At 31.6% G+C, this 26,988-nt stretch overlaps 3 protein-coding genes and 1 long non-coding RNA gene across 4 annotated transcripts; 1 reads left to right on the top strand and 3 right to left on the bottom strand.

Moving 5' to 3' along the window:
* Positions 1 to 534: 534 nt before the first annotated feature.
* On the bottom strand, positions 535 to 1,233 carry LOC121230825 (uncharacterized). Its single transcript, XR_005928977.1, has 2 exons — positions 1,074 to 1,233; positions 535 to 778 (listed from the first exon to the last, which is right to left on the bottom strand). It is a non-coding gene; the product is annotated as an uncharacterized lncRNA (long non-coding RNA).
* A 1,332-nt stretch (positions 1,234 to 2,565) lies between these two features.
* LOC107933645 (LOB domain-containing protein 22) lies at positions 2,566 to 3,066 on the top strand. Its single transcript, XM_016865903.1, has one exon. It carries the CDS (start codon positions 2,566 to 2,568, stop codon positions 3,064 to 3,066), a length of 501 nt encoding a protein of 166 aa, XP_016721392.1.
* A 7,505-nt stretch (positions 3,067 to 10,571) lies between these two features.
* Positions 10,572 to 15,512, bottom strand: LOC107933658 (transmembrane 9 superfamily member 7). The gene is made up of 7 exons (XM_016865922.2): positions 15,265 to 15,512; positions 13,897 to 14,061; positions 13,668 to 13,777; positions 13,405 to 13,513; positions 13,212 to 13,324; positions 12,058 to 12,208; positions 10,572 to 11,962 (listed from the first exon to the last, which is right to left on the bottom strand). The coding sequence occupies exons 1-7, from the start codon at positions 15,364 to 15,366 to the stop codon at positions 10,805 to 10,807; spliced, it is 1,908 nt and encodes a 635-aa protein (XP_016721411.1). The 5' UTR covers positions 15,367 to 15,512; the 3' UTR covers positions 10,572 to 10,804.
* Positions 15,513 to 18,682: 3,170 nt separating this feature from the next.
* LOC107933622 (WD-40 repeat-containing protein MSI4) lies at positions 18,683 to 25,406 on the bottom strand. Its single transcript, XM_016865879.2, has 15 exons — positions 25,161 to 25,406; positions 24,764 to 24,827; positions 24,354 to 24,440; positions 24,139 to 24,201; positions 23,704 to 23,769; positions 23,500 to 23,574; positions 23,119 to 23,194; positions 22,232 to 22,457; positions 21,899 to 21,980; positions 21,141 to 21,214; positions 20,892 to 20,994; positions 20,701 to 20,775; positions 20,440 to 20,519; positions 19,973 to 20,072; positions 18,683 to 19,081 (listed from the first exon to the last, which is right to left on the bottom strand). Exons 1-15 carry the CDS (start codon positions 25,277 to 25,279, stop codon positions 18,983 to 18,985), a joined length of 1,389 nt encoding a protein of 462 aa, XP_016721368.1. The 5' UTR covers positions 25,280 to 25,406; the 3' UTR covers positions 18,683 to 18,982.
* Positions 25,407 to 26,988: the final 1,582 nt, after the last annotated feature.

The following is a 26,988-nucleotide window of genomic DNA, read 5'->3' as shown; positions in this document are numbered from 1 at the left end:
GACTTTTTTAAATAATAAGGTGATTTTTAGTGGTTGTCATGTCATGTCATACTCCAAATATGAAGAGTTTTCAATTAAGACAAAAAATTAATCCATTATTCTATTAAATAAATAAACTACTAAACATTGAATAGGATAATGAGTAGGTGAATGTTGGCAAAACATATTATAATAATGGTGTTTTAAGGTATTTTTAATACATTAATAAATATATTTATAGTTTTTTAAATATTATTGTATCATGATATTATATTCGTGTAAATAAAAATATGAAATTAATTGCTTTGTCACTTGTGGAGTGGTTGGTCCTAAGCACTTAGGATGCCAGCTTAATTATATAGTCTTAGGCTTAGTTTAGATGAGCGATTAGGTACGGTGTGTTGCGTTTAACTTACTTTTTAAACCGCGCTAGGTAAACGCACCGCACCGCTCATTCAAACTCACCCTTAGTCAAATCATAATTATTAGAAAAAACCCTAAAAATTAAAGTGATAGTTGTTGAGAGTAAAAAATTATAAAAATATATTATTAAAATGATAAAATTTCAGTTTTATTGTTACTATAATGGTGCATAGTTAGAGAATTCTCAATACAAATAGAACAAGGTATAACGTCGAAGGCTTTACTCAGCCGAATGTGTTTGTTCAATCAGATTTCCTTTTAGCTATTAGGAAAGTCACTGATGCTCTTAATATACTCTTAAGATACGTGATCCTTTTGCTCTTACCATTGTGAAATGTAAGCAGTTGATGCCAATGTTGTCTTTATGTAAGATCGTCTACATTTTCCAAGAGACAAACTGTTATTCTGATTTTCTTACTGCTTGGAGCTAAGACATGAGTCTATAATAAAAAAACATTGAGATCCCAACTCTCATGAAGACCAAGAGCTTATCGTCTGTAAGCGATTAACCACTCATTTTCTCAATAGAAAAAGATATATATATGTATATATAATATGAAATGAAAAGAGATTGATTAAAATCTCACAATCAATCTATTCAAGGGAAGAATCTATGTTATGAACAGATCTTGAGAAAGCAAGGACATCATTAGGGTTTTGAGCTACATCACCTTGAGTAACAGTCTCATTAATCACCAATTTAGCCATTGGATCCATACCTACTGTCTTTGTTGTTATTGTTGTGCTTTCAGTTTCTTCCTTTTTCCTTCCTTTCTCGCTCCTTCTTCTTCTTCTCCATTTTTGAATGTTCTCTCTTTCTTATTATTGCCCTCCATCTTCTCTTTGTTTTGTGTAGTTAATTGCGGAGATGTATGATACACTTATATGATAGGGCAATCAGTATTTGTTAAATTAGCATAATAAACGTGTCCCCTTTCTTTCATGCAATCAACTTGGAAGTTACACGTAAATGCACCGCTAAAATAAGTCTTGCCAAGTGGCGCTTTTTTGTTTTAATTAAAAAGGTTAAATTATTTTTTGGTTCTCGTAACTTTTTTAACTTTCGGAGTTAATTTTTTTTGTTTAAATTAAGCTATGAACTTGATTATTATTCTCTCATTGAGATCAGGTGAAATCAGGGTTTAGTAGAGACCTGATCTCTTAAAATGAAAAAAAAATTTATTTAAATTTTTTAAAATTTTTAAAATTTTAAATTAATTAAGGTATAATTACATTTTACCCCTTATAAAAATTGTTACAAGGCCATAAACAGAAATTACACAATAGTAGAGTTGTGTCGTAGGTGCAACCGGCGGCTCTTAGCCCAAAATTACACAATAGTAGAGTAGTGTCGTAGGTGCAATCATTGGCTTGTGGCCCGGAACTACGCAATAGTAGAATCATGTTGTAGGTGCAACCGTTGGCTCTTGGCTTAGAATTACACAATAGTAGAGTCCTGTCGTAGGTGCAATCGTTGGCATGTGGCATAGTAGAGTCGTACCATGGTATCTTACCTTTTCTTTTAATTCAAGTTTTTAAATATATATAATTTTAAATTTATATGTTTTAATATGAAATTAGTTATATTATAATAAATTTTAATGTGACATGTTTATTTTTATGAAATTTAACTTAAATAATTTCACTTGATTTGTCTCGAACTGAATTTCATTTCAGTTCGAAAAAATTCAAATTGAGTTAGTATGATAAAATGAGATTCGTCAACTTAACTAACTCAATTTTTTTCACTTAATTTGATTCGATTAGACACTCACCCCTAACTATAAACACGACGAAGCCATAAAATATTTTTAGAGAATTAAATTAAAATTTTATAATTTTAAAACTGTAAATGATTGGATTTATGGAGAAATCTTTAGGAAATTAATTTGTTAAACTCGTATTTGACCCATTCTTGAGCAATAAAAATAGGATTCAAACCTCAAAAATAGACAAATCAATTTAATATAAATTTGTTAGGTCGGAGTAATGCTAACCAATTTCGAGTTTTTTCATTGTTGTTTGACCCTCTCTTCTCTTATAAAATCAGTCTATCTCATCTTTTTTATTTTTTCTTTTATTTCCCATTTTCTCTACAAGAAAAAAAATTATCCCCCAAAGCTACCTTGCTACGACACCGCCTCCGGTCCGAAACCATAAACTATGAGCATTTCAACAAGCGGCAATACCGAGACAGAAGATTGCTCGGCGTGTAAATACCAACGTCGGAGGTGCCGTGCCGATTGCCCTTTTGCCCCGTATTTCCCCCACGGTCGCGAACAACAGTTCAAGAACATGCATAAATTGTTTGGGATGAACAATGTTATAAAGCTCATTAGAACCCTAAAAGATCCTTCGACGAAAGACATTGCGATGCGAACGATCGTCGTTGAATCGGATATGCGAGCTAAAGACCCCGTCGGTGGCTGTTACCGGGTCATTCAAGAGCTTCAACATCAAATAGAGTGTAAGCAAGCCGAGCTCGACAAGATTTATTATAACATCGCTAATTGTAGAGCCCAAAATGCACATCATTTGCAAATGCAAAAGATAGACGATGGTGATCATTGCCAAATGATGAACAAGTCGCCACTGATCCAGTTTGAAACTGAAAAATTAGCTAATTTGTCTATTAAATCAGATGATAATATAGGAGAAAAATAAATGTGGGGAATCAAGTTTTGATACCTTTAGTTTGTTTCTTGTAATTAATTTTGGATTATTTGGAATAATAGTAGAATCGTGCAACCGTTGGCTCTTGGCTTGTAATACTAGAGTCATGTCGTAGGTGCAATTATTGGCCTGTGGCTTGAAATTACGCAATAGTAGAGTCGTACGTGTTAGCCTATGACTCGAAATTCCACAATAATAAAATCACGTCGTAGATACAATTGTTGACCCTTGACTCGGAATTACGCAGTAGTAGAATTGTGTCATAGGTGCAATCGTTGGTCGATGGCCTAGAATTACACCATAAAAGAATCATGCAACTAGCTCATTTTGACAAACATGTAAAATTATAAATATAATATATGCATAGACGAGACCCTCATTTGCTTTAATCTCAAGAAGGATATATATAGGGGTATTTGGTGAACCCACATTGTAACCAAAATATTATGCATATTAAATTTGTAGTTTGTAGTGAGGAGCGAAGCTAGAATAATAATTTTTTAGAGATGGCCTAATGAAATTTTAATCTTTTATAGTCTATATCTTTATAATTTTAAAACGATTAAATCATATTTTTTTATAATTTTAGGAGGACAAAGTGTAATTTTACCTTTATTAATTTAAATTTTTAAAAAAATTTAGAGGGCCTAAATAACAAATTTCTGTTTTAGGGGGCCAGGGCCATGCCAGCCCCTCTAGATTCGCCTATGTTTGTAGTCAATTATAAGTAGAGGAGATCAAAACTCGAGACTTTAAAAAGCTATTTTTTTTTAATTTTGAGCTAATTGAATTGATTTATTCAATTTTTTTAAGTCAACTTGAACAAGTATTTTTGTTTTTTGAGTTCGAGTAGAATTAAATTTTACAATTCAAATAACTCGTATAACATATTTGTGTAAATTCCCCTTTGGTCCCTATAAGTATAAAAAATGAGCAGATTAATCATTTTCAACAAAAATTACAAATATAAATTCAAAATAATTTTCAAAATTTTAAAATATTTATAAGAATTCCAAATTTTCATAAATTGTTCTAAAAAATTATAATTTTTTTTAAAAAAAAGAATTCTAAAAAATAAAATATAAAAAAAAGTTAAAAATTTTAAAAATAATAATTTTTAGGACCTAAATTACCGAGTCAAGTTTATCATACTAGAGTATCAATATATATGGTTTCAAATTTCTATGTACTAATATGAAATTAGCTATATTGTCACAAGATTTTAATTTGGCATGTTTATTTTTTTTACATTTAACTTAAACAATTTCACTCGATTAGTCTCAAATTGAATTTTATTTCACTCGACGTGATTCGAAAAAATTCAAATCGAGTTAACATGATAAAAATGAGACTTGTCAACTCGACTAACTCAAAATTTTCACTTAATTCAATTCGATCAAACGCTCACCCTTAATTATAAACACGACGAAACCATAAAAAAAATGGAGGCTACATTTTAGTTACATATTTTTTTTATGAAAGCTAAAATGCAATTTCACAATTTTAATAATTTATATATTTTTAATATTTAAAAAATTAAATTAAATTTTATAATTTTAAAACTTTAAATGATTGGATTTATGGAGAAATCTTTAGGAAATTAATTTGTTAAAGTCTTATTTGAGCAATAAAAGTAGGATAAAAAATTAATTTATTTTAAGCTATTTATTTCAAAACCCAAAAAATAGAGAAATTAACAGAAATTTGTTAAGCTTCATTGTTGTTTGACCCTTTCTTCTCTTATAAAACCAGTCTATCTCATCCTTTATATATTTTTCTTTTATTTCCCATTTTCTCTACAAGGAAAAAAAATTCTCCCCCAAACCCACCTTGCTACGACACCGCCTCCGGTGCGGAACCGAAAAAAATATGAGAATTTCAACAAGCGGCAATACTGCCATCGTGACAGAAGATTGCTTGGCGTGTAAATACCAACGTCGGAGGTGCCCTGCCTATTGCCTTTTTGCTCCGTATTTCCCCCACGGTCACGAACAACAGTTAAAGAACATGCATAAATTGTTTGGGTCTGGGATGGTCAATGTTATAAAGCTCGTCAGAACCCTAGAAGATCCTTCGAAGAAAGACATTGCGATACGAACGATCATGGTTCAGTCGGATATGCGAGCTAAAGACCCCGTCGGCGGCTGTTATCGGATCATTCAAGAGCTTCAACATCAAATAGAGTGTAAGCAAGCCGAGCTCGACCAGATTTATTATACCATCGCTATTTGTAGAGCCCAAAATGCGCATCGTTTGCAAATGCAAAAGATAGATGATGGTGATCATTGCCAAATGATGAACAAGTTGCCACTGATCGGGTTTGAAACTGAAAAATTAGGTAATTTGTCTATTAAATCAGATGATAATACAGGAGAAAAATAAATGTGGGGAATCAAGTTTTGATACCTTCAGTTTGTTTCTTGTAATTAATTTAGGATTATTTGAATTAATTTTTTTTTTTGGAAGTTAAAATTAATGAGGTCACTTAACCATTGTTAAATTTACACATTGAGAAGAAGAATATATCAGAATCAGGTGGTCATTCAATGACGGTGTACGGATGTTAGTGACCAACTTGTAACTTTTGAATAGTTCAATGATTGACTTGTAACTTTTTAAAACTAAGTGACCAAAATGTAAACTTACTAATAGTTGAGTGACCTTAGATATAGTTTTCTCAAAATAATTAATTAATTATATCAATAATTTCAATTCAAATCAATCATTATAAGTAGTGAACTGAATAATTTAACTGAAAGTCTAACTAACGAAATAACTAACTTATTAACCCACGTATTTTTTTCACAAGTGGAGACTCAAACCTAAATGTTCAAAATCTCAAGTCTTTGTCAACACAACCAAGAAGTTGTTCAATATGCATGCAAATTAGAATTGATTTTATCTTAGGATTAGATATATATACATTTGGGATACTCTTGTTAGTTGAGCATATCAAATTGGTTTTGGATCATTTTGATTTGTGCTAGATTTGAGTTTAGATTTAGGTAATTTCGGTTTACTTGTTTAAATCATTTTAAGTTGAGTGAATTTGATCAAGTTAATTCGGATTCATGTCCGGATTAATGACTTTTTATAGCCAAATCCAGTTGAATCAAGTTTATCATGTTGGGTTTCTGATTCATAGAATCGGCAAGTCTAATTTGGACGCATTGTGATAACATAAATACGATAAAAGAATAATAATTAAAATAAGGCATGTTGAAAAATAATATGAATATGATATAAATATATACAAATGTATTACCCCAAACATTAGCTAAGAAACAAATTACCATAGTGAAAGAGTGATAAGGGTGTGGACACTCCATCACAATGAAAACAATAAACAAATCAAATAGAAGGAGTTCTTTATGCAATTCGGTTTCCCTGCGTATATAGAATCTTGCTCAATGTGAAATATCCACTCTGTTTACAATTACAACAATTGATCCTAACCTATCGCACCCTGTGATAATTTTTCTTAGTTTTGTACATTGAAAATTCGATACCCTCACCACTAAATTCACCCCTTGTGACGCAAGTAAAACCACAACCCAAAAGTTTTATTATCAAAATGCACTCATACAATAATATTCCTCACAACAATAGATTAAGTGTTTAATTTTCTCTGTACATTAACATATACAAGTCTCTCAATTATAGAAAGTATTTCAAGACTTACTTACATAAGAAAATCTATCACATTTCCACTAAAACAATAATAAGATAAGTTGGATACAATATCATAATAACGAGTAATGCAAGGGCGGAGGCAGAACAATTTTTTAAGGGGAGAATGAAATTTTAATTTTTTATAGTCTATAATTTTAATTTTTTATAGTCTATATCTTTATAATTTTTAAAAGATTAAATCGAATTTTTATAATTTTAGGGGGACAATGGAGAACTTAATTAAAAATTTTAAAACTTTTGAGAAGCTTAATGAAAATTTTCCAAATTTAGTGTGCCAAAGCTATCCTTTAACTTTACACCTTCTAATTTAATTTATTCGAGAAGATAATGTGATTAATTTATGTTGTATTAATAAAAAAATTCAAAAAGAAAGTCTCAATTAAGTTTATTACGAATTCAATTTGTTTACTAATTGAATTTAATTTAACAATAATCTAATTTAGTTTTAAAATAAAAAAATTTCAAATCAAGTACGAATAACTTATACATCAAGACGTTAGACTATCTAAACCAAACTTAAGCTCGATTCCAAAAAAATCTCTACCCCAAATAGTTTGGCTAAACCACTCAAACCAAAACCGATCAAATTAAATTGGTCAATTTAGTTGGTTTAAACCGACAAATGCCCTACTTTAGGATCATAGACTTATCTTAAGTATACGGCGTCGTTTTTTGGCTAGCTCCGTCACTAGCTGTTTTCCCTTTGGCGGCGCACGACTATAGCGGGGATTATAGGGGTCGTCGCTAATAAAAATAAAACCTTTGACCATTTATTTTTCTTCAATAAAATTCGGCTTCTAATGGTAAAAAATATTACAAACGTGTTGTGTAAAATAAGTAGCAACCCTAATTTGTAGCTCTCCAGTCTCCACCAGAGGATAAAAAGGAAGCAAAGTATATATATATTGAAGATTATTATTATTTTTTATTAACCAAATTTACTTTCATTTTCTTTTCATTTCGCTAACGATAGTGGCAAAAAGGACTAAATCGAAAAGATTTCATCTTCAAGTTTTTAAGGTTTGATTTCTTCGATCTCTTATCCGTTATATGATCTAAGATATTTTATTGAAAATTTTGTGGAAATGGGTATTTACCTAGAATTTTTGAGTTTAAGATTTTGGTTGAAATTATTATGGGGGAAAGCATACATCACTTAAAGGACAAGATTTAGCTTGTGTTTGATTTATATCTGGAGTATGAGTATACGAAGATATACAATCTTCAAAAGATTTTCAAATACATAAAAATATTTTAAATACTTAACATACTTATATATTGTATATATTTCATATTTGATTCTCATACTCGAACTCGAATAGCTTATAATTAAGTTAAAGCAATGTTGTGAATGAGTTAAAATGAAAGATTTCAAGACAAAAGTTTCATAGGGGGATATGGGATGGTTTTTCAATGTTTGGTTTTGTCTACAAAAAATAGGGACGGGGCTAGGAATTTTACTTGGGGGTCGAGATGAAATTATAAATTTCTGGAGAGGTCAAAGCTAAAAACTATGGAAGGGCCAAAGTTAAAAAGAATTAAATTGCATTATTAATTTTTTGGAGAGGCCATAAACAGAATTTTTTTTTCATTCAATTAAGAACTAAAGAGCTTAATTAGAATTACTTAATGTTTGAAAGGGGTCAAGAGAAATTTTCCCATTTATTTGGCTACTAGCAAGGAATCCCTAAATATATACAAAGGAGCAAAGACGGGCCTTGGTCTCTAAAAATGATAAATTGTATTTTGAGTTTTTATTTTTATTTTTTGAAAATGTAAAATTATACTTTTATCCATTAAAATTTAGATTTTGACCCTTTTAAATTTATAAAGATTTGAATTAGTAAATGGTAAAATTGCATTTTGCCCCTAAGAATGATGAAATTTTGATTTAATCTTTTAAAAATTATAAAGATATCAGGTATTAAAATAAATAAAAAAAATTGCATTTTAACTCTTATACAATTATAGAACTTAATTCTACCCCAAATATTTTCTTTGTCCCTGTAAAACACATATCTATAATCCTTACACCCGAGTCTAAGCCTTGCTTCTATTCTTTTGCATTGTTGCTCAAATGAGACTAGATTTTGAGATTTTTATGATATTGGAAATTTTGCAGGACAATCAAAATAAAGAAAATATGGCAGTGAAACCAACTGTAGTGTTGAGGGCATTTCTTGTAGGAGGTGTAGCTATTTTTGCCAAAGTGGGTGGTGCTATGAAGGCTGCTGGCGGTGCAAAGCTTGGAGCAGCGGCGGCCGCCATGACAATGGCAGCATCGGCTGCTATGTCCAAACAGGACCAAAAGGTTGTAACTAAGCTACCTTCCAAGTGACCATCATTCATTAAAGCTTTCTTTTTTCAGCTTTGTAGACAATTATAATGGCATATTGATTGAACTCTGTTTTGAATTGTAATTTTGATTATCACAGATATTTTATATTCACTTGAAAAAAACAATAATAAGAGAAACCCTATACTGTTGGTTTAAATTAATCTTCTTGTTGCAATTTATTGTTATTTTACTACCACTTAATAGCTTATTTGGCTTTCCAACTTTACAAAAAAAAATTATTTTAATTTTTTATTTAATTTTTTGTTTCTTTTAATCCTTGAACTTACAATATTTATCAAATCTCCCCAAAATTAATAAAAAAAGTTTAACGGTCCTTAACTTTGCTCACAATCCACGTGTATACCACATTAGCAATTCATTATTTTTTTTAAAAATTGACATAGTTGACAAAATAATTAGACAGTGACATGGCATGCCACGTATATGTCAACAAGCTGATGTATAAGGACTAATTTTTAACAGTAGAAATAAACAATTTTTAACAGAAGAACTAAACTGCTTTCTAATTTAACATATAGAAATAAATTTATCCATTCTTTGAGTAAATAGAGCAAAATGCGATTTACCTCCTACTACAACAACCTCCACTGTACTTTTATCACAAAATGTAGTAATGGTTGCCCGGATATGCTCAATGTTTATTACTCCGTAGTGGTGTTAATCGAACTTGTTACCAGATGAAAAGCTATGAACCTTAAGCAGCTGAAAGGCCATAGTACCTAACCAAAAGGGTACTTTTAACCCAACTTTATCTTACAACTTTGTTGTTTTGACTCTTCATTTTTCTTTAATGTTGGTTATTTTATGATCCGGTCCAGAATAGGAACGACATAGATGAATTTGGCAGATCACTATTCAGAGAACAAAGAACTATTGCATGTCGAAGGTAATGATAAACTTTGTACAATATGGTTCAAAATGTAATGAGAAAACGTGTCCTTGTCGGATTACGATCTTTGATGTCACTGCTCAATAAGTTGCAAACTGTTTCTCCGATTAGTTGAACGTTGTTTCAAAACAAGTGCTATGAGTATGGACACAAATTACATCGGTGATAAAGCTGGTATATGATGCTGGCAACCAGTGGCCAGATATGAAAATCGAGAAACGCTATATGGTGGAGTCATAGGTAAACGAGGCATTGGAAGGGTTCAGTAGAAAGCATAGTTTAAGTACACATATTCAACAATCATGTCCTGAGAAACATAGATAGTAGTCGTAATATCGGAAACACGAGGTTTGTGTAACAAAATCGGTAATGGCTAGAAAGACCTAATGATCTACGCTACATACTTGAACTACATGTTCCCAGACCAAATTCTCTATGTGCCATCAGGATGCAATTCTCAACTCGACCAAAGAAACAATCAAGCCGGAAGAATAAGCATTAACAAATCCACAAATCCCCCAATGTTATGTTACGAGTAGATATCGAAGAATTGAATTATCTATAAGACTAGATCACAAATTTTACTCATTGGAGAAACTACTTAAAACAGTACAGTACATAACAGTGTACACAAAATAACAGGCCAAGCCTACAACACGCAAATTCAGCAAAATAAAAGAAGATTGTAGAGACAATCAGAAATACAATTTTCTGTACCGTATCATTGTCTCGTCCGTCCCGTAATTCGCATAGGTTTGATGTCTGATCCTCTTTCTACATTCTTGATCTCAGTCAATTTTCACTGAAGAGTAGATCTTTCGAACAAACCAGAAGCAAGCATAGAATCCGATTGTCCCTGTTAGGACAAAGAAGGCATATGAAACAATCACCATGTACCCGAAGTAAAGGATGCCTGAAACCAGCTTCGTGATCTCCAACTTGGTAAAGAAGTAGAAAATCGAGTAAAGGAAAAGGTAAAGAGCAGAGGAGCCAGCAGTCAAATAGGATCTCCACCACCAATGGTAGTCTTCACTGCACAACTGGAAGTAGCATAGCACGATTGTTATCTCCGCACAAGTGATTATTAGAATAACGAACACTATGAAAAGGAAGCCGAAGATGTAATAGAACTGGTTTAGCCATATTGATGTTAAGATGAAGAATAGCTCAATAAAAACAGCTCCAAATGGAAGAATGCCTCCGATGAGTATGGAGAAGACGGGCTTCATATACCATGCCTGTTCCAAGATCTGCCTCGGGATTTTATTGGTCTTCACAGGGTCTTCAATGGCTGGCTTTTTGAAACCTAAGTAACTGCCGACAAAGACTAAGGGAACTGATATACCGAACCATAAGCAAACAAGGGCAAACATTGTCCCGAACGGAACAGCACCGGAAGATTGTTCTCCCCAAATTAGTGCATTCAGTACAAAGAAGATGGCGAATAAGATACCCGGAAACATAAATGCAGTTTTCAAAGTAATTCTCTTCCACTCTGTGCCCTTGAACATCTTATATAGACGTGATGAAGAGTAACCGGCAAATATTCCCATGAAAACCCACAAAAGAACCATAGCTGTCATAAGCCCTCCACGATTGGAAGGAGACAAAAAGCCCAGCAACGCAAATATCATCGTCACAAGCGACATTGCGAAAATCTGGACACCTGTGCCAACATAAACACAGAGTAAACCATAATTGATTGGGGGCCTAAAGACATCCCCGTGAACAAGTTTCCATCCCGTTTCTTCTTGTGCCTCGTCTTGAGTTTCCAACTGATTATAGTTTGCGATATCTTTGTACAATGTTCTCATCATGATCATGGCCACCATGCCAGATAGGAAGAGAACAATCATCAATGAATTTATGATGGAGAACCAGTGGATCTGATCATCGTTCATCAGAAGGTATGTGTCCCAACGCGAAGCCCACTTTATATCACTCTCCTGACAAAGGAAAAAAAACGTAAGTTCACCTATGCATTAGCATATAGAGTGAAAAAAAAACTAATGACAAGAAAGAGAAACGGAAGGCGGAGTACCTTGAAAGTCACATCGTATGTGAAGACAACCTCCTTGCCTGCATCAACTTCTTGTGGAACAGTGCTGCCTTGAATTAGATTTTTGGTGTCCTTATTGCATGTTGTTACCTGGGGATTCTTCTCGTCCCATTCCTTGTACTCGTGATTAATGCTGTTCACAAGAGCCACACAATGGACAATAATGACATAAGTAAGCTGGTCACTTGATAACCAATAGATGATAACCCTGATCCTAAAAACGCTAGTCTCTAATGTTGCATGATGACTGCATAGTTCATCACAAATTGAGTTCCCCTTTTGAGTAGCATGTTTCAAGGGGACAAACAAATTGCTACTTCAACTATAATTGGAAGAAATTGGAGAATAATGAATATATAAGTGCAAAAAAGAACACTCAAGTAGTTCAACGGCTACATGTACTCAGCATACCATTATAATGACTTTTCAAAATAATGAAACAAAAAGAAACAATGGAGTACAGAAAATTACAAGGCTTGGAACCTGTTGTACATTTTTATCGGATTTAGGGTTAAACTACTTTTTAGGGCCTGAACTTGGCAACTTATCCTACATTGGGGCCTGAATTTTTTTTTTGCCCAAGTTAGGTCCTAAACTTAGCAATTTTCTCACATTGGGGCCTGAACTTTCTTTTATTCAAGGCCCTGAACTTGGGAATACTTCCCACATTGGGGCTTGAACTTCCTTTTTTGCCCAAGTTAGTCCTTGAACCCTAGAATTCAGGTCCCAATGTGAGAACAATTGCCAAGTTCAAGAACTAACTTGGACAAAAAAAAAAAAAAAGTTCACGCCCCAATGTAGGAATAGTTGCCTAGTTCAAGCCCCAATGTAGGAACAATCATCCAGTTCAGGCCCCAATGTAAGAAAAGTTAACAAGTGCAAACAGCAAATAATGTTTTAACCCTATGATTTAGAGTGATCTTAATGTAGAATATCCCAGTCTTAACACACATCCATTAGATATTGAAACCAACATATCTGGCATGAGAACCTTATGCTTCTAGTGATGTCAAGCAGGAAACTATTTTTGAAGGTAGCCCATTAATTGCTAAGTCATAATTAAATCACACATATTAACCAAATGTCAAAAGGATGCAAATGAACAAAAAGTAAGTAAAAGAAAAATTATAGAAAACCTGTTTGGAGTAACCTCGAATCCAACAATTCGAGCAGCATCAGTCTCGGTATCCCTGTGAAACATGACCCTGAAGCTCAAGTGATTGTTGATGAAATACTTCTCTTCCTTGCTCTGCAATGACACATGAATGGCTAAGAAAAGATAAGACAAACATAAAACTTTGAAAGTAGTACGAGCTTCTCAGAGCATACCCCAGCATAATTCCCTTTGAACCCAACACGAAAACCATGTTCATATGTTGTTGATTGACTTCCATCTCTCCTTTGTCTACGAACCGCAACTGGAAGGTTATCAAGTATCCTGCACATCAACTCCATATAATTTAGTACGAACATGTACGTAAAAGGGGGGAAAACAAACATTAAAAGAAATAAAGGGTAAGAATCACATAAAACATATTCAAAAAGGAGAAAAGGATAAGGAAACATGAATCTTTAACATCAAATTTACTTACATATTAACTCGATATTCATCATCAATTTTTTCCTTGAAATTCTTGGCAGAATCAGCATCGAGTTTTATTCGACAGACTACTTTGCAAGGCTGATCCTCCCTCATTTCAAACTAAAGAAAGAAAAAAAAATGATAAACACAATGGATAGAAGATATAATCTATAAAGCTTTTAATAGAAAACCACTTGTCACTAATAGCACACAACACTAGAAAAGGTACAGATGCTCACGGTGTAGACGGAGTTCTCGATGCGGTCACCTCGTAGTACCTCCCCCAAATTCTCAGCATTGTTCACAATCTTGGATGGCTTACAATATTTCAAGTAGTAATAGTCATATGGAAGTTGTGTCTTCGTAGAGGATAATTTATTCACTTTTACATAAAGAGGATCACCCTGTTCGGAATAGGTAAAAGAACAATTTAAGACATAAAACAATTCATAACAATAAAGGAGACAAAAGTACATAATAAAAAAGGATCTTAAAGGACCCCATTGTGAAATGCAATACAGCATTGGAGGATTAACTAACTTCAAGTTTTACAAACAAATAGCCCGAGCATCACATGGAATTAACACTAAATATGCTTTATGTTTTTTAACTCTTTGGTCAATGATCTTTTGGACTTGGAAAACTATTGTGATACCTTTATAGTTTTGGATTTTCATATCGATGGTTGTAACAGTGTAACACACCAAAAAGCCCCTTGGAATCAAAGTGCAAAGCTATAAGCCTTGATCAAAATTAACGATGCACTGCAGTAATTATACTATGATTTGCAAAAAGGTGTTTGCAATTCACATTACACAATCAAGAGACATGGTGTTTATTCAGGGATCAAGCATCCATGCAAGTCAAATACGAAGACTGAACTAATTAATTAGCAAAGAAAGTTCATGCAAGAAACCACTATTGGTCCTACATTTTTAAGCCAAAATAAGATTTAAATTTTTAAAAACCCTAATACAACAGCTTAAAATCTTGCCAAAAATCATTACAAATAGGCAATCTGTCAATTATACCCTAAACATTCCACCATTTGTTAAGCAAAATATGATCATCTCAGCATTAAGATTCAAGAACAACAAAAAGGGTATAAGCAAACTATGTTGCTTTGACTCTTCACTTTTGCAAATTACTGAATCCGACACATAGACTCGAGGATATAATCTCCAAAGATCCTCCAAATAAATGAAAAAAAAAAAAACTTCGAAAGATCCGTCTTTTACCCATGTCGGTACCCGAATCTCACACTTAAACCCGAATCCAAGTAACATGATTAGCAGACGTTGTTAAGCTTACACTATGAATAGTCCATTTCATAATCAAAATCCCACAAAATACTAAACAAACAACGCAATCACCATTAGAAAAAAATCCAAAACCCAAAATTGAAAAAAGAATGAAAACCCAAAAGGATACAGCACACAACTACAGATCTAAAAAATAAATGAATACAGCAGCACATCAAATCAAAGCTTAAAAGACCTAGATCCCAACTCCAAACCCACCATCAACAAAAACAAGAACTAACCCATGAATCAACATGAAGATTAAAGATAAATCAAGAGAGGGATAGAGTGAAAAAAAGAAGGTACCCTTTGTAAATCACGAGGTGCAACACCAGGGAGATAGAAGGAATGAGCAGTGGATAACAGTAGCAGAAAAGCGAAGAACTGAGTCTTGCTTTTCGTACCCATTGCACTGCTTCAATAGAGAGACAGATTGAAAGCGAGGAGAACAAGGTGAGAAGAGTTGACAGAGTTGGGATAAACAAACAGAAATATATAGCAATATATACACTTAAAATAATATATATAATATATAATTTTGACTTTTTAATTTTGGTTTTAAAAACCGAACCATAGTACGGGTTTTTTACTGAAATAAATTAAAAAAATATTATATATCAAAATAGGTTGCCTGCTAGATTATTTATTAAAATAGAATTTTTTTTCATTCACGCTTATATGATAGGCGCGACTTTTTTATATTAAAATATATTTTTTAAATAAAATATTATTTTTTTATTTTTATTAAAAAAATTTAAATTTATATATATGTAAAAATACGGTCAACAGGTCAAAATATGGATAAAAAATACACGAGAATGAGTCACGTCTGTCAAATAGGTGCTACTAATCGTGCCTGATAGGTAGGCGCAAATGGTAGTGTTCCGCATAGTGTACAAACAGCTCCCTGCATGCCATCTGTTGATGCTGCTACTGCAGACTCATTTCATATTTTTTATATTAACTTGAATATAAATTTATTCAAGTTTAATCATAACAGACTCTTTTCATAAATTTATATACTTTAAAATTATTTTTATAAAAATATGATTGTAGAAATATTGAATAATATAAATCAATTATTAACGTACCAATACTTAACATCAACTTAAAAAAAATTGATAATAATACATTAATAGTATCAATTAAAAGCGTTTTCCAAAACTAATAATTAATAAATATTTTGAACAATAAGAGTAGAGTTTTGGCTGTGTGAAAAAATATGATATATGAATATTTATATCTACAATAACAAGTAGGATATGAATCTTCGAATTTTATTCAATATGCTGTTGATTCTAAATATGAATTAAGATATTGACAAATACTTTTATTAAAATTATTTAAAATTTTAATTAAAAAATTTAACACCCACATATATCAATGTTGTGTTTAGTTTAGTATCTTGTGAATTTAAGATTAAGTTTTAAATTATTTAACACCTACAAATATCAATGTTTCTAGTGTTTTGTATTTTTTTAATGCAATTTTTATATAATGTAATTTTATTTGATTTTTTTATTTTTGTTGACAATTTTCAGGGTATATATAAGGGAAAAATTAAGCTGGGCCCACCATTTGTGCCTCTGAGATAGGCACAATTAGTCGCGCATCTGAGAAAGGCTAAACTAATCACGCTTTGAGATAGGCGCAACCTGTATTCGTATCTATTCACAGGTCATACTGATCCGAAAATAAAAAAATAATATTTTATTTAAATATATATATTTTTAATATAAAAAAAGGAACCGCGCCTATCAGGTAAGCGAGAATGAAAAAAGCGACCCATTTTGATATATATATATTTTTTAATTTATTTCAGTAAAGAACCCCATAATATTCAATCTTTATTTCACTTTTTTATTAAATTTTAATAAAAATTTAAAAAAATAAAAGTTACTTCAACCGGTTCTAAGTGATTCGTTCAAAAATCAGTCTTCCTTCAACAATTATGCTTTCAATTATTAAATTAAATTATTTTTATTTAAAGATGGTCTAATGATTTATTTGGTCCTTCAACTTTAAAAAATTATTTTAATTTTACATTTAATTATTTGTCTCTTTTAATTATTCATCTCTTTCAATTCTTAAACTTATATTATTTGTCAAATTACTCTAAAATTGAAGCAAAAGTTAACGTATATTAATTTTGTTGAAGTGGAAGCCTTCGTGTATGCCACGTTAATAATTAATTAAATTTTTAAAAAATTAAAAATATTTTTAAATAAATTTTAAATAAATTTAATAACTTTTTAAAATTTCAAAAAAATTAATTATTTGTTGACATGGCAATCCACAATATGCCATATAAGCAAAGTTAAGAGGCGTTAATTTGTCTGCTTATTTTAAAGTAATTCGATAAATAGTATAAATTTTAAAATTAAAAAAAATTAAAAAAATGGTTAAAATATTTTTTATAAAATTGGAGGAGCAAATAAACTATTATACCTTTAAAGATTTATATTAGTGATAAAATTTATGACCATGTTAGAAGTTACTACACTACTTTTTCTTTTCAACAAGTGGACATTAACAAAAATTACCAAATTAAAACCCTAAAAATTTATTACAAGAATATTTATTTCATTTTATATTTTTATATTTTTTATTAAGTAGTTTTAACTATAATTTTAAAATTTATTTTAAAATTAATGAATGATTAAATTGAGAGTTTTAAAGGTTGAATCCCTAATATTGTTTTTTTTTATATAACTTTTCTTTCATCTATATCATAAGTCTCACCTAATATGATTTATGATAAATCTCTTCTACAATAAATTAGATAATAACTAATTCAAATTTAATTTGTAGGTATTAAGTTTAAATTTAATAAATATGAATATAATATATATGTATATATATTTAAATTTTTTATAAGGAAAAAAATAAATTATCCATATTTAAACTCTATATCTAAATTTAGGTTTTTTTTTGTCGCAACACACTTTCATATTTTTATTAAAAAAACGTCTTTTTCTTACAACGTTGTTCTAATCATATTTGTTCTTTTTTGACACAATGCATATAATACACTTTAACATACTTGAGCCCAAAATCCTCTTACATTGACAATAATCCTCGTACCAATCAAGCAAAAACTCAATCAACAAAATCATCTCTAATTCTAATTAGATGTATAAAGTAAAATCATTATTCAACAGGTAACATGTTTTCCTTTTTCTTGCAATTAAAATTATGATCCTTTGAAAATTTTATTATATGAAATCGACTAAATATATGATATAACTATATTATATTATTAAAAAAATCATATTATATATAAATATAAATGGACTTTTGAAACAGATTCAAAAAGAAAATTTAAAATGCACATAATTTAAAAAAATAATTTTAAATACTAAATAAATATAAAAATGTTTTTGACTTAATTACTATCGTTTCAATATAAAATTAAAGAATATTCCCCCATTTAAGGATTTAGACGTTATAAGTAATGTAAGAATTGAATAAAAAGAAGAAAAATTAAACTATATTAAATCAGTTTTTTATTAATTAATTTGATATTTTACTGATAGATAGTATTTTTAGAATAGACCGGCAATCAAACTAATCAAACCATTAATTCCTAATCTGTCAAGTTCAAAACAAATAAATTATTAAAAATTTCATAAAAATTGAAAATTATAGAATTCAATTCAACCGGTTTTTTTCCTTGTTCCAAACCGGTGTACCAATAGAGTTTCAATCCAATTGACAAATCCGATTCTGAAAACACTATTGATAGATCATTTCATATATCATTCGATTAAATCGTCAATTCTTAATTCAACCAATCAAATTGGATCAGTGCAACACTAGTTGGTCCACATGCTTTTTTGCACATCAACCAAGCCATGGGCACTCATTTCCCCCTACCAACAAACCAAGTGACATGAAATAAACCATTGGTACTTCAAATTTTCTTCCCTACCTCAACATGCATATGAGAAACTATGGTTCTCAAACAGATTTGGTTTCAACAACTTAAGATTTTCACCGTAAAACAATTAAAGCATTTTTTTCACTAATTTTGTTCACATCCTAGAATGTGAGGTTTAAACTTATCTAGCTCGGCTAAGACTTCATCTACCGGACGGTAAATCAAATCAATCATCCGCCATATCTGCAAGAAAAACATCACTTCTTTCAGCCAATTTTGCTTGGTTAAACACGAATTTTTTTCAGTCGAAGGTGTAAACATCATACATCCATAATAGTTCTATAATGCAATGTAAATATATGACTATGCCTTTCTCTATCCAAGTATCCGGGAAGCCCTGGTATTACTTAGTCCCTCTACTAGAAAATTAACCAAGTTAATCCTAAAATCACTAACAATATTAACGTAAAATATTAAAGATTGTTAACGTGTAAGTCAAATGCTAACACAAAAATCATTACAACACATCATCATTTAGCTAGTCATGTCAGTATTTAACCGACAGATTAGCAATTTTCAATGGTCCTTTTTACTAAGTTATAAAAGCTGGAGGGTTAAATTGGTTAGATTTTTAGTTGAGGGACTAAATTGCCTTAGATGGTATAGTAAAAAGATATTCGAGGTGCTTTGACCAATTTTCTTGCTTCAAATATACCACCAATTGCGAATGGCCGCAAGAAGTACACAGATGAGGTAGTGTCCATGGTGCCTACCAATTCCGTATGATAAAAGTGAAATCCAGATGGCACGCGGCCAAAGGAAGTGATACTAAAATAAATAGATGAGCTATGTTACTCGTAACTCTTCATTTTTCATGCAGTATCTATATCCAACACTCGTGCCCGACATATTCATATGAATATGAAGATACAACCCTCCAAATACATAGAAAACTTCCAAAACTAAAAAACATATTTGTATCCAACACTCACCCCTAAATCAGAGTAACATGGATGTTGAGAACCGGTTTTAACAATTTAGCATAAAAGATCAATAACCAACCTAATGCCTCAACAAGGTAATTAATTAGGCGAAAGATGACTTCTAAATGCTAAGTGGAGGTAGTTTAATTACCTGTAGAGTACCACCACCATTAGTGCTTTCGCAATCATCTGACACGCTGACAATTGTCCAGGGATCAGATGTATTCCAATGAAAGTCCACAACCTTGTCCCTGAATACATATATACAAGAACATGCTTCTTTAAAAGATCAAAATTGATACTAAAGTTCAGTGTTAAACTACCATGCAAGTTTACCATTTGCAAATGAACCAGTTGAAATTAAAAGTAAGAATTCCAACGTATCAAAGCAGATTCTAAATTTGCATAATCATTTTTAATTAATGACACATACAAATTTAACCAGTTTTGTTAAATGTAACAAGAAATATGCTACCGCCTTGAAAATAATGCATAACTGGAATATGATAAACTGGTTATCAAGTAAAATGTGTACGCAGCATAAAGATGTCTTTTCTGGCATATCTCATACATATGTTACAAAAATCAGCAATTGTATTGATTCTTTGAACCTCGTACCTATGCCCTGCATGTTGAAAGAACAATCCAGGAGGAGCATTTGGTGCCTTCAATCCAGTAGTATCTTGCCTTTTCCCAATCTGAAACAAATTTATCAAACATGAAGTAGCAGAAATATATATATACACATACATATATATGGACAGATTTTCAAACTAATGTTTTTTTTCTTATCTGTAACCTATACCATTTTACTATAACTATACATGGAAAAAAGAGAGGAAGAGCAAAGTTGTCTTGCAGAAGCATTTAGCTTCACACCTTTTCATGGTCCCAGATGTTTAAGATCCCATCCTCAGCAGAACTTCCAAAGACTGATGACTTGTCTGGGGACCACTGCGAAGACAAGAATATTTTGTCAATAACAGAAATATCCAAACATAGTCCATATTATAAATACATAAGAAAGAACAACGGAGATTTTGAGCTATGTTAGAGAGTTTCATTGGCACCTGTACACAAAGGACAGCAGCACTGTGGCCCACGAATTTATGAACTGGTGAGCCAGAGGAAAGGTTTCGGCGGTCAAACATGTGAATGGTATTATCAGCAGACCTAATAAATGCAGAGAGAATTAAAGCAACTCATAAACATGCATAGATATTGGTCAAAAGAAATGCAGAATGTAAAATATAAAACCACCAGAACATCCTACACTGCAACATAATAGAGAATACAAGTGTTGTGTCTAACAGATATACCCAGTCAAAATGAGATTTACGTCATGACGATTCCAATCGACGCAATGAATATCAGCATTATGAGCTTTCTCAACCTGCCCATGCACCAAGAATAATCCATAAGCAAATTTAATAATAAATAATAAAGTAAAACAAACCACATGGACAGTTTAAATAGTGAAAGAAGCTTTGAGCTACGAGGATGATGCTGGAGAAGAGCAAAATAGCGTGCAGAAATAAAGGAAATGCCATAAAGAGAGCATCAATGAATTACTTTGAATAGCATAAAGAGGGCATCAAACAACCCAAAACAAACCTTTTTGTTTGCAAATTCATCAGTACTTTAAACTATCATTGAGTGCTAAAGTAGACCCCTATGCCACAGGAGTAAATAGCAAGTCCCTTGTGGCAGCCTTCACTGGAAACATAACAACTACACTCATTACTCTCATATTTGGCAAAGCAGTAGTCTTAACACTCAACAGGGACTTTTTGATCCTGATAATAGGGACAAGTTTTAGGGTATAACCTCTGATCATTTAAGCATGATAAAGGACATCTCTATCAAGGCTATAGTACAGTGGTTGATGATACCCACTGAAGGGTAACTCTTCAGAAGAAGATAATGTGCACTACTAATAACTAGGATTGACATTAAGTGGACAACTCAATTTAGTTCCCTCCACAACTATTACACATAGATATCTATAACAAGTATCATGAGACAAAACTGGAATAGAAAAAAAAAAAAGATAAGTAATACTGAAAAGAATTTGAACCTTGATAGCTGGAGTTGAGCCAGCTCTAGCATCCCATAATATAAGACAAGAATCATCTCCGACACTGCAGAATTCCTGAGCACTAAAGACAAGGTACAAATAACACAAGAATCAGAGAGGAGTTGTTAAAATGATTCAGGAAAGATGTAAGGGTTTCATTCGGCCATGTCACTCGGAATATCCTCATGAGACTAGCATGAAACTCCAAATGAATAATCTTTAAATAACAATTAAAACCAAAGACATCAATGACATGACTAGCATTCAACTCGGCATTAGCATAAATCATGAAGAAACAATGACACAAACCATGCCAATAATCAAGTCAATTACCTTGATGGGCAGAACTGAACATCTTCAACTGTATCCTCATGGCCTTGGTAGATACCTCGTGCCTCGACGGAAGGGCCCCCAACATGGTTATCATTACCCCCACCACCCTTAGAGGCATGTTTTGTACTGGTACTAGTAGATCCTGGAGACTTTGTGGGCCCTTGCTCCTTTGCCAGAGTAGAGATATGATCTTGAATGCTCCACAAAACCACTGACTTGTCCTTGCCTGCAAGTAAAATCTTGTTTAGGACCATCTAAGAGGAGATCAACATAAAAAAGAGAAAAGAGGAAAATAGTTAAGTCCCAGCACATGAACCTATGAGTGTTTAATTTAATTTTCCAGAAGGAATAATGCATGCTAGCATACTTTTAAAGTATATACAGAGTGCCAACTTTTCCCAGTTTCTCCTAGGTAATTGGAATTAGATGACAAAATTTGTATTCAAGAGGTACAAGGTGTGAGCCAGCTCTTGGCAGGCAAAACAAAGATAAAAAAATCTCTCGTGGCAGTAGTGCCTCGCAATGAACTAACACATCATTACAATTAACCACTTGTGTGCCACAACTTCCATGACAAAATCTGCACTTCAAGTCCATAACATGCTTACAGAATCTTTTGTTAAATCACAACTTCCTCATGCTCAATGATGCTTGAATAACAATGAAATACATAATGAATTAGAGTTTTCCAATGCACTAATACTTGCATCAAACTTGGTTTCTTATTTTGAAAAATACCATAAGAAAAATAAACATCTAAACATGTGATTTCTATACCAATCTGGTGATATTTGAATAATCATGGAAATACATAAAGGATTATCATGCATTGCTATGACTTAAGTTATAGATTTTAAAAGCCTGCCAAGTAACACAATGATTCAAACCTCCAGATAGGACAAAAGGTTCAGTTGGACACATAGCAAGAGCAAATTCAGCATTTTCTTGATGTCCAGTCAATATCTGCAAGACAGTAGATTCTAAGTAAACAACCTGATGAAAAGAAGCTAATATCTGCGTCTTAATTTTCTAAAGGTCCATTAACATCTAAAATTACAGTATTCAAAGATTTCAACCATTTGTCAAAAACTTTTAAATCTGCAATAAATGGAATCATGAATATGCAAATAAGAGTTTTCCTTTAGGATACATGTACTTGCAAATTCTACAAATAAGTATATAGATATTGTCAATTTTTTGAATGAATAGTTCAAAGAAAGAAAACGCATGGTAAAAACATCAAAAACTTAATTCCCTTCAGTACAAACCAGATCTGGACGAGAATCTGCAGCTCCCAGCACAGCATGGCGATTAGGCTGGGCCTCTACATCCCAAATGAGGACCTATTTTGAAAATTCAAAGTGCTTAGGTCATATTGAGTGTCAACAACTCATAAATTTCAAGTATACAAGAACAAATAGTATATGATCCCCCTATCTAACGGGATTGCATAAGAAATAATAAATTCTTACATCAGGACTGTCAGTATGTGTCGCAACTATCTTGCTGTTCTGTGGGAGTTCTCTGATTCTGTTCACCTGCAAAAATACAACCATAAATAAAAACATGACTCCAAAGAGTTCATTCAAAGTTCTATTAGAATTACAAGAGAAATTCATGATTGAGAGAATGAACAGAAGCTTTGATAAAAGCTAAAGTAATACATAAATAACTTTACCATATATAGCAAGTATTAACTTATCAGAGGTTTCTCAAATAAACACTGTCCTCTCAAGAAAGAAAACTAATTTTTGTCCATCTTTCTTCATCCCAGTACTAGAATCGTGCATTGTTCAGTACCTCAGGTGGGCAGTAGCTTTAATTAAAAGTTATTTTTTATTGTATCAATCAACTACCACAGAAACTAATTGAGTTTAAAACTAGCAGAGAATACAAGCCATAGATACCTCTCCAGGATGAATAATAGTTTTATATTTCTTCACAAAGGGAGAGCGGGCTTCTTCATTGAACTGCGAGATCAAGCAAGCAAAAACACAACAACAATTCAATGAATTATAGATAAAATCAGGGTAGAATCTTGGATGAAAAGGGAAAATGAAAGTGAAAGGGGGTAACTAAGTAAAAATAAAAGGAAAAACTTGTGTTGTTTAAGTCACATCACCTGAGATATGTGCTCAGCAGCAGCAACCCTAGGTTTAACAACCTCACAGTTGGCTATTACAAGTGTGTTTGGAACACTTCCATCAGTCTGGTAGACAAACATAAATTGAACAACCAGGATCAATCAAATATCAATAAACAAAATCTCCAGACACAACCAGAACAAAGCATACCGTTTACTAAAATGAATAGCTAAGTATAACACATAAACAAAGAATGCAATTGGTTCAAACTTTTCACACAAAGATCAAATTTCTGAACATATAATTATGTTCTTTGTCAAGATCAAAAGAAATCCAACATATAAATATCAAAATTCTCCAATTCACTAGAATTAAATTACAAGCAGTGACTCAAGAACCAACTTCAAAAATATAATCAATCAAATTCCTCCTACAAACAGTGACTTGCCTGTTCTGAAAGGTAAAGACGCTGACGGGTCTTGTAAGTAGCTTGCTCTAGTTGCGGCCCCCATCTAAAAAAAACAAAAAGGAATAACATAAGATACAGTACTAACTGGAATTCGATTCAAACTCCATGAATTCAAACAGACTTCCATATTCATCACAATAACGTTTTATAATGCCAATAATAACAAAAATAACAGTATTCATTTTCTCTTTTAAACTATTTACTTCAGTTTCTATGCAACCAAACACAGTATTTCCAAATAAAAATAAAAATAAAACGTGAATTTCTCTTTTAAACTGTTCACTTCAGTTTCTCAGCAACCAAACACATTATTTCAAAAAACAATAATAATAAAAGTGAAAATGTAAGCCCTAAAAAGGGGGGGAATTGTACGGACCGGCAAGAGAGAGAAGGCCAAACGAGGTTGTGATTAGCGAGCCAATCGTAGAGGACAGGGACTAAAGACTTCCATTGAGTGTATTTCTCTTCCACCGATCTCCCTTTCTCCCCCTTCATCCTCACTTCACTTGTCTCTTTTGCATTTCACCTTCGATTTTTTTTTTCCTTTTATTAGGAATAAAAGGTTTTCCCGCTCCTTTTTTTTTTCTTCGATTTTGCACGGTCAGTTGGGCTGGGCACCAAAATGTCAGGGCTTCTTCATTGTGAAGTTAGGTAAAAGGACCTCTCCAGTCCCTCTCAATTTTTATATTGATCAAATTGGTCCCTATCAAAAAAATCAAAGCAATTTAATCCCTTTTAATTTTGAAAGTGAACAAATAAGGAAAATTAATCATATCGTTAATATATTTCATCAATTAATCAAATTTAGCTCTCATGATTTACACATTCTATTAATTTGATCATGATTTAACAAATTTAACCTGTAATATTTTTGTAAATGTGCAAATGTTGAAGCTAAATTTGTTAAATTTTTCAAAATTAATATCAAATTAACAAAATATGTAAATATCAATGGCTAAATTTTCTATTATACTAATCAAAATTGTGCACAATTGACGAATGACATTAACTTCATGATTAATTGTTATTAATTGCTCACTTTCAAATTTTGTAGGGATTAAATTGCTCTAATTTTTTTAGAAGGGCTAATTTGCTCAATTTCAAAAATAAAATTGACTGGATAAGTCTTTTTACCAATAATTTATACAGTTATGTGCAATTAAAAGTAAATATTTTTTTAAACATATTTGTGGTCAAATCAATCAAGCCACCGATTTGATTAAAAAAATTTAAAAATAAAAGTAAATGAATCAAAATGAAAATTCACAATGACATAAGGACTTGAAGCCAATTTAACAAAAAATTAATAGTAGAAAATAGTTAATTGCATCAGACATTCCCAAACTATGACCGTAATTCTAAATTGGTTTCCAAACTCCAAAGCATTCTAAACGCATCTCTAAGCTATCAATGTTAGGGAGAATAATTTGATAACAAAAAATCCTACAAAATCTTGGATAGATTTTTGAAATCTGAAAAGTAGAAGGATTAAATTATTCAAAATAAATGTAAATGAATAAAAATGAAAATTTACAATGACACAGGGACTTGAAGCAAATTGAACAATAATTTAATAGTTGAAAATAGTTAATTGCATCAGACATTCCCAAACTATGACCGTAATTCTAAATTAGTTTCCAAACTCTAAAGCATCCTAAGCGCATCTCCAAACTATCAATGTTATATAAATTAGATATTTTTATTATTAAAATCGTTGATTTAACCGTTAAATGACATGTTAAATCTCTCGTAGCTAAAATTAAAATGAAGATTTTAAAGAAATAGAATATTGCCACATAACTTTTAAAAGTAAAACCGAAAAGAGAAAGACCAAACGATCATGCTGCTATAAAAACTTTGAAAATATCAAAATTAATATATTTGAAACATCTATTTTACAATATTAGTTTAAATTTTTCATTTTAAGTTTCATTACATGACAACTTACGTGTCATTTAATAGTTAAATTAGGATTTTAGCAACGAAAGGACCTAACTGATATAACCTCAATAGTTTAAAGATGTAATTAGGATGATTTGAAGTTTAGGGATCTTTTTAAAGCTACAGTCATAGTTTAGGGATATTTGATGCAATCTGAAAATTCCCCTCACAGTTTCTTTAAGAAATCAAGGTTATACTCCCCGCACATTTGGAATTTAGTCCCTCTATGTTAAATTTCAAAATTTAAGTTCAATTGTCAATAT

Source organism: Gossypium hirsutum, chromosome A06 (genome assembly GCF_007990345.1).
Source record: "Gossypium hirsutum isolate 1008001.06 chromosome A06, Gossypium_hirsutum_v2.1, whole genome shotgun sequence".
Classification (NCBI taxonomy): Eukaryota; Viridiplantae; Streptophyta; class Magnoliopsida; order Malvales; family Malvaceae; genus Gossypium; species Gossypium hirsutum.
This window is presented reverse-complemented; position numbering and strand designations above follow the sequence as displayed.